General features: G+C 39.1%; 1 protein-coding gene across 2 annotated transcripts in view; it reads right to left on the minus strand.

Moving 5' to 3' along the window:
• Positions 1-2,046, minus strand: part of htr4 (5-hydroxytryptamine receptor 4) — a 157,010-nt gene extending 154,964 nt beyond the window's left edge. The window contains exon 1 of one of the 2 annotated variants that reach the window (XM_079839760.1): positions 1,716-2,046. In XM_079839760.1, coding sequence (XP_079695886.1) covers positions 1,716-1,791 — 76 coding nt within the window. In that variant the 5' untranslated portion in view covers positions 1,792-2,046. The remainder of the gene's footprint in view (positions 1-1,715) is intronic. The other variant, XM_079839761.1, reaches the window with a different exon arrangement.
• Positions 2,047-8,391: the final 6,345 nt, after the last annotated feature.

The raw sequence follows: 8,391 nt of genomic DNA on the forward strand, positions 1-8,391 counted from the left end.
CCCTAGTATGTTCTCTTCGGGTATTATCTTTATCAGAGTCTTGCACATGTGGATTGCTTAGCAATCGCAAGAAAAGAAGAAGTAAAATCCTTTAGCTGTGAATTCTGAGTTCTGTAAGAGCTCCAGAAGCGCAGTATCACGCATTTGATATGATACGTTAGCTGTACACAAATAGGAACAGAAACAATGCTGATGGATTTCCTCATTTGAACACTATCAGGTTGACCAGTGAATTTATGAGGTCAAAGTCTTTAGTCTTAAGAATGGTTTTGTAAGTCATTCCAGTCTCATTAATATCGACAAATCTTTTTTTCTGAAAGTCTCATTCAATCGGGGCATGACTGAGTTCATAAACATGCAGTTGGGAGCACATTCTGCAATAGCAACAGCCAAAGTCTGTGTTTGTTTTATGGGGAACGGCGCTGAAACTCACACCTGATTGTCATCTCATTGATTGGAACATCTAACTCAAAATTACCCTCTTTAGAGAGATGATAATTCTACAGGTTCACATTTCTGGTATTTACACACAGATTTTGAGTAAAAAAACATGCTCTGTGACTTAGATGATTGGCTCACAATTTAAGTTACATTCATAACAGATTAGTTATTCAGAAACGGGGAAAAACTTTCTACCACCACTGTATGAGGTTTACAATCATTCATATATCAAAATCACAGACAACTCTAAAGTGTTCATTACTCTCTCACTCTCTTCTCTCTCTTTCTGCGTCACTGGAGAACTTCATAATTGCAAATCATGAAGAAGGATTACCGCCTGGTGATGAAGAAAGAGCCCTTTCCAAATGTGACAATCATTAAATTACCTTGCCATTAAATTTACCGAACTGTCAGCTTGTCAACACAGCTAATTATGTCGACTGTAAGCCACTATAAATCCAAATGCTGAACAGAGAGGTGAAACCTAAGACCTTAAAAAATAGATCTTGCTATGCAAAAGCTTAAGTTGTCTTCAGCTAAAACCAGTTTCAATAAAATGATAACATGATGCTGTTGTTGCTGTTGCCTGTTGTTTCATTACAGCCTCTTAATTTTTAAATATGATAATGCATCAATATTTAATGGAAGCTTTATTTAATCCACATTTCAAGCACCTTGAAAGTCACACCATCTTGGTCAGTCAAGTTGCTTTTTGCACCTTCGGCCAAGGTACACAGATCCACTCTGTCCTTAGAGACGGTTTGTGTGATTACACAACGCTATGTCAAATATGAAGAATGTCTGTTATATGACATTTGTATTTATGAATAATAAATGATCTTCACATACATGGGGAAGCACTAACAGTAGGCTATTATTTCCAAGCCACTTGTTGAAATTTCTTGTAGAACAAAATATGTTGATTAAGAACTGAATGCGCAAGCTGTTTCTCATTATAATAGCCTATTATTGAATGAAATACCAGAGAAGTTCATAAAACACTTAATTAATTATGCTTCGTTTTATAAGAACTGAAACTGACCAATGTGAGTAAAGTAATGTATCTCAGTTTAGTGTGATTTCTTTATATAAAAGACTGTGACAGATGAGCACATAATTTGATATAACTCCCATAAAAGGAAACTTTTCGCTTTTAAGCACTGCGTGATTCGTAACAGTCCCAAAAAACTCGGTGTATTCATCGTTAACACCGAAATAAGTGAATAGTTCTCGGTGCAATTATAAAGCGCGTTAATGATAAATGAATCACTCACCATTTCTGTGAGGAGCACGCGGGTCAAAACCATGGCACGACTCTAAATCCTCCTGTGGAAATTCACATCCTCGCATGGAAGAGAGTCGCTTGCAAAGAAAAGGACAACTTCTAGGATATACCGGGTTCGCGGGATGTCCACTGTCGGCGGTGGGCACAGTTGTGGGAGTTTAACGAGTGACGGTTATGTCGGCTCAAACTAGACACACGCGTGAGAAGCGCGCGGGCAGTTCCGTGGCTCAACGGTCAGTCCAGCAGAACCGAGCGCGAGCGCCCTTCAGTTTCCACAGTGAAACGCAAACTGAAATCTCAAGTCCCTCCTCTTTCACACCACTTCCACCTCCAGTGTGTCTAATCTATTGCCCTTTTCAAGAAACGCGTGTTCAGTGTCGTTGTCGTGTGTACAGCATTTTAGGTAGCGCGCGCGTTTATGTTTCAACTCGTGCATACTGAACAATTAAAAAGCTGGGTCTTTTTTTTTAAACAATCCTGCTTACAACGAGAAAGCATAATACATTTTCACCTGTATAATGCATACAACTAGATGCTGATTACAAACTTTTTTGTGAAGTCAATGAAAATAAATGATTAATAATAATGATAATTTAGAGGTTTTTGTGAAACTAACTCAAGTTTTTCCTGAGGATAAATTATTTTATATAAATGACTATGTGCCTAGCTCATAATATATTAATATTAGGCTATATCTGCTATAAGACAGCTTGCTATTTACGTAGGCTACTAAATATAATCTATTTAGAACATAAACCACTACCAATAGGTAAACAGGTTGATAGATGGAATATTAATTCCCCACGTATTGGGGGTACTAATGCCTTTTTAAATGTAAAAAACAAAACAAATTATATGTAAAAATTGACAATATTAATTTTTGACTGGTTAAAGTGTCACCGCTTCGACATTGTTATAAACTATAAGAAAGGGTAGTACTTGTACACGATGTACATTTCCAGAACAAGCAGCCATAAAACATTTCACTAAGACGTGGTGTTGAGGAAGATAAAGACAATAATTGAACTGAAAACAGCACACAATTGAACAGAGACATCAATAACTTGCATGAAATGTCAGTCATTTTAATTATTATTATTATTATTATTTTTTTTTTCATTTTCGTAGTTAAACATGGATTTGAGCTCCACTCCCTTGATCCCATACACTGTAAAAAAATCAAATTTAGACTAATGATTATGTTTTAGTTAACTGGACAATTAAATGCAAAAAAGTCAGTGAAAATAAGCTGGTTCAACAATCGTTGGACCGACCTAGTATTAATTGTAAATTTGATTTGTAAATTGAAGTTAACAAGCATAAAAGTTGCAACAAGTTAACAATGCATTCTGGTAGCCTAGAAATCTAGACACACCTTAGCGGCAGCAAATCTAATTTGCAGCCAGGGTAGCAACTCTCCGTTGGCTTGCGAGCTGGAAAAACCAAACTCTGGTCAGGTCAATCATATCGTGTATAGAGTCGGTGGGCGGGCTTAACATAATGACGGCAGAGTTGCCGCGTTTCCGCTGTGCTACTTGTAAACAAAGACGCTGGTGAACAGCGGCCTTTCGAATCGGCTTTGGCCGCGACTCTGGAAGACTTGTTGTTAAGCTTTTCTTTGAGAAAAGAACGGCACTGAAGTCTGAAAGTTTAATCTATCAACTAGCTCTGCTTCACCTTCTTCGTGGCTCTGGTTGGTTGTAGGGCTATCCTATTGCGTGCAGAGAGAATTTGAAAGACAACCGTTTATCCCGCCCCTCGGATTGAGCCCTGCCAATGGTGTATTCCCAGACCCAACATCTTGATGTGGGTCTGGTTTGTCAGGCTAGCATTCTGGATGCATCATGCAAAACTCATCCATGGCTCCCAGAATGCATTGCGGCATGAAGCATGTCACCATTGTTGAGATTTATAGGCTCATATTAAACTCAGTCATAAAATCAGTGAATTAAGCCTCTACACAATGATTATATGCTTACCATTGAGCGACCGACAGCATCTGATTGTGTTTTTTATTGCCATAGCAAACTCAGTTACAGCTGCCAGAGAAACACTGACATTAAAAAGTCGTCGAACTGCCCAACTAAAGAAAACACTGATCACCATGACGGTGACATAAAAAAAAAATCAAAAAACTATAAAAACTCACTCAGCTGAACAAAAGATCTTAAATTGGGAGACATGTAACCTTACTCAGTTGATTGAGTTAAGTGATCTACTTTGTTTAAAAGCTGTGCAGCAAGTTGCCTTACAATTTTAAGTCATGTCAACTTTTATTTTTTTACAGTATATAACCTTTTTAATCTGCAGGTCTCACAACATCTCTGTCAGCTTCTCTAATTTATATAGTTTCAAAAATGCATAGGCGTCCATAAGGCATAGAAATCTTCATCCACAAAGCTTGAAAGGCCAGGTCCAATAATAACTCTGTTTACATAGCCACACATTATGCGACAAAAATAAGCTATGAAAAAACTTGCAGAGAAAATACAGCTGTAATAAATGAATCTCAAAACCAACCCTGATGAAAAGAGCAGCCAATGTTGTGATTTGAATATTGATGTGCTTGTCCTCTAAACCAGCGTAAACCAACCTGAACGAGCAAGGATATTCTTGTTTATCCAAGATTTTCTATCGAAAAATAGAACCAAAAAGAGTCAAAGGGGCATCAGAACTGGAGGTCACCCTAAATTATTTCCTGGAAGAAGAAATTATATTTTTTGAAAAGACTTCATTAAGACAGCATTTTTCCATGCCTTGCCTCACACATTTCCTTGTCTTTTATCCCAGTGCTCTCTCTACACAACCAATATTGCTGTCCAGTCCATCATCAGACAGACAGGGCCATTATTATGCCTCTGGTACATTGTCTTGCCGTATATAAAAGGAAGGCACTTACTAAAATCAACAAAAACAGTGAGGCTTGTGTGCCGAGACTAAGTATGCTCTCTTTACAAAAGCATTCAGTTCACAATATGTATTGAATGGCTCTATGAGTAAGCTTTCACCTTAGACCTGTAACATATTCTCTCGCACACAGTATATAATTCCATTCGGATCATTCTGCTCTTTCATGTGTAGAGCCACATTATTTAGGCACCTATTCATTGTACCTGTGTAATCTCACTCCCACTCCTCCCGCAGATTGATAGAAAAATTGAAAAAGATTCCTTTTCAAAACAGTCACTTTTCTGTTTTGCATCCTGGTACAATGACACTTGTGTTACTTGAGAAATGTGAAAATGCTGGTATTTCTCTTCATTATGGAAAATAGGTCGACTGCTTCCCTCTAGGTACTGTATGTGTGAAGGGTGAATGAACAGCCAGTACATTCAAATGTTAGTCATACATCTTTCATGATTGTGTGTGCACCTGTTTGTGTTGATGTAAAGTATATATTCAAAGTTTGCTCTAGGACTTTCTTTATGCCATCAGACAAAGCAAATATGAACTGTAATAAAGAAAGTTAAAAAACATATATATTTTTTTTAAAATTACAATGAATTAAATTAATGCCAAGGCCAGAAACATCTATGCAAGTACTAGTATGTGAATGCAGATGATTGTAGCTACACAAGCTTGTGTTGAAGCATACATTTTAGTTACATTATTGGTTATTAACTTCTTTTTTTAATCTATATCCGCTGATGTTTGATTGAACTGTGCAATTAATTTATTTTAAAAAGTAATATCGGCCATTTAACAGTTATCAGTCTTAACATGAAAATAATGATCTGCTTATTATCACAAGAATTTTAATATCGCTGCAAACTCAATTTCATGTGTTATTGGTAACCCAAATATGCCAGACCAAGTACATACTCCATTATTCTCTGCGTAGCTGCTTAGGGTGCTATAACAATTATTATCGTAAAAAAAGAGGGCACAACAGCCACAAAAGGGCACCATAATATGACAAATGGGATATTCAATCAAAATTCTAATCTTTTTTTTGGGATGATGATGATAAAAAAAAAAACATTTAAGTCCCTTGCATTGTGTTAAAGGGGTGGTTGATGATTTCACTTTTTAAACTTTAGTTAGTGTGTAATGTTGCTGCAAAACCAGCATCTGCAAAGTTACAACGCTCAAAGTTCAAAGAAAAGGGAGATATTTTCTTTTAAAGAAATTGTTTTTTAAGGACTACAAAAAATGGCTGGTAGGGACTACAACGAGCTTCTTGTGGGTTGGTGATATCACTAACCCTAAAATTTACATAAACCCCACCCCTGGGAACAGGCAACAAAGGCCATGTTGAGAAGAGGATGAGTTAGGCCCTGTCCCAAATGGCACCCTAAACCCTCACGGTCTTCCTCTGAGTCCGCACTTTCACGACGTAATGTCGCTTTGACTGCCGGGAAGAAGTCCACAGAGTAGCTCGGGAGAAGTGCGCATCGAGGGCGCATATCGACCTCAAAGGGGGCGCTCGCGAGCACCCTTCTGAGACCTAAAATGACAAATGGGACACACTACGGTCTCGTGGACTTAACACGCGCACGCAGGGGCCATTGTAAGTCCACAAGACCGAAAGTGCACATGAAGTGTGCCATTTGGGACAGGGCCTTAATAGTGTTGTTGCCATGCCGTCGAAATGCTAAACCTTCCTGAACATTATAATCCAAATATAGCTCTCTGTGCTGCCCATTTTACGGAGGACAGCAGTTCCCACTTTAAAAGCAGAAGCTGTTGTTCATGGGCCACAGCCTGTAAGTATGTTTTATTCTTTGTTGATATGTTTTCCATTAATAGTTTCTATCGTTATTTTTATGCTGAAGCTAGGACGTAAACAAAGGGAAATGCTGTTTGGCTACGCTAGCCAGTTACCTAATTGCTAATTCAAATTGAGGTGTACAAACACCTACAAACCTCTTTTTAATCCCACTAGTGAACTTTGAATGTTGGTGTTTGTTGGCGTTTAAGTGATCAGTGTAAATACAGGCACGCTAAACATGGTTCTGTGTTTGATATGGCCACTGTAATAAATCCATAGTCTTCGTAATGGTCTCATTGTTCTGGTGACAGATATTTGGCTACAGTCGTGGTATATAGACAAAACTAACGGTGCTATACAGTCAGTAGCGATCACTATAGATCCAGTCTGTAATCAGATAATCCCTTCGAGAACTGTAGTATCATTTGTTAGAACGATTATATGAAAAAAAGGCTACAAGGCAATCATGTATTCTGCTGTACAAAAGCTTTAATAAGGCTAAAACCATATATCAAAAGCTAGCATAAACAGTTGTAGCATTTACAAATAACAGCGTATCTACGAAGTATGAGACAACTAACGTTACAAATAAAAAAACATACCATTCTGAAATGTCCTGTAACAGCTGTTCTTGCGCAGGTTCAGATCGATCCTCTTCACTAATATTCTCTGGGTCTGATTTAGGCTCAAATTGATAAGGCAATATTGACTACGTTTACATGGACAGCAGTAATCTGATTATTGACCTTATTCTGAATAAGACAATATTCTGATTAAGGTGTTTACATGAGTTGCCTTTAGAATATTCGGCTCATGTTCCCGTTTTACATGTTATAGAACATAGCTCGATTAATGGGACGTCATTACGTGCCCATGCCACGCTACGCTGTCTGACGTCCAATCATAGCGCGACTTTCGTGGGTCTGTTCAAATCAATGGGCTCAGGCAACACGCTGTAATTTTACCTGCGGGTGTCGCTGTTGGACAGTGTTACTTTATAAAAACGAGTGATTTTTATACTTTTTAATGTAATTTAGGCCGTGTCAGAATGAGCAGTCAAGCAAGACACGCACCATAGCAACACGTCAGGGCAACGACATTTCAGACTGACAGATACGTAAAAGATAAACGGGACATTTTAGCGCTTGTTTTGTAGGCTACGTGTGGTTATATTAATTATAATTCAAATTCTGTTTTATTTGTCACAATATTATTAATGATTGTTGAGAGGGGCCCTTTTGATAAATTTTTAAAATCCCTCCCCTCTGCACTTGCCTGTGTGTGTTACGGCTGCGAATGAGAGACAGGAGGATCCAATAGCGATTCAGTAAACACTCATTTATTAGTATGACTGAGACAGTACGTCGAACAAAGTCATCAAAAGAAGCAATGTAACAGATCAGGCGAATCCCCGTAAGGTGGCAGGTGTAGGCGAGCGAACCAGGCAGAGACGTGCAGGCAGAGCAGTCACAGACAGGCAGAAGCAGGGACGCAGCGGGCTGCACGGCACAACGGAATCCAGGAACCGGAACGGAGATCACACAGGGGGAAAACAGGAACACACGCCGACGAACACACACTAGGGAAGCCTGAAACGATCTGACAATGAGAGTCCAGTGGGTGAGAGAACTGCATATAAAGCCCGGTGATTGAGTGCAGCAGGTGGAAGTGATGAGCACCGTAATCAGTGGCCACGCCTCCACACAACCTCACAAGCACAGAGAAAAGGAGACAATGAATTGATGAAACGTGACAGTACCCCTCCCCCTAGGAACGCCTCCTGGAGCTCCCAGGAGGACCTACCTGCCGATTGTAATCATCGATAAGGGAGTGATCCAGTATGTCCCTGGCAGGAACCCAACTTCTCTCCTCCGGACCGTAAACCTCCCAGTCCACCAAGTACTGGAATCCGCGTCCCCTCCGCCTAGAGTCCAGAATACGATTTACCGTATTT

This window comes from Gobio gobio, assembly GCF_949357685.1.
Source record: "Gobio gobio genome assembly, chromosome: 16".
NCBI lineage: Eukaryota > Metazoa > Chordata > Actinopteri > Cypriniformes > Gobionidae > Gobio > Gobio gobio.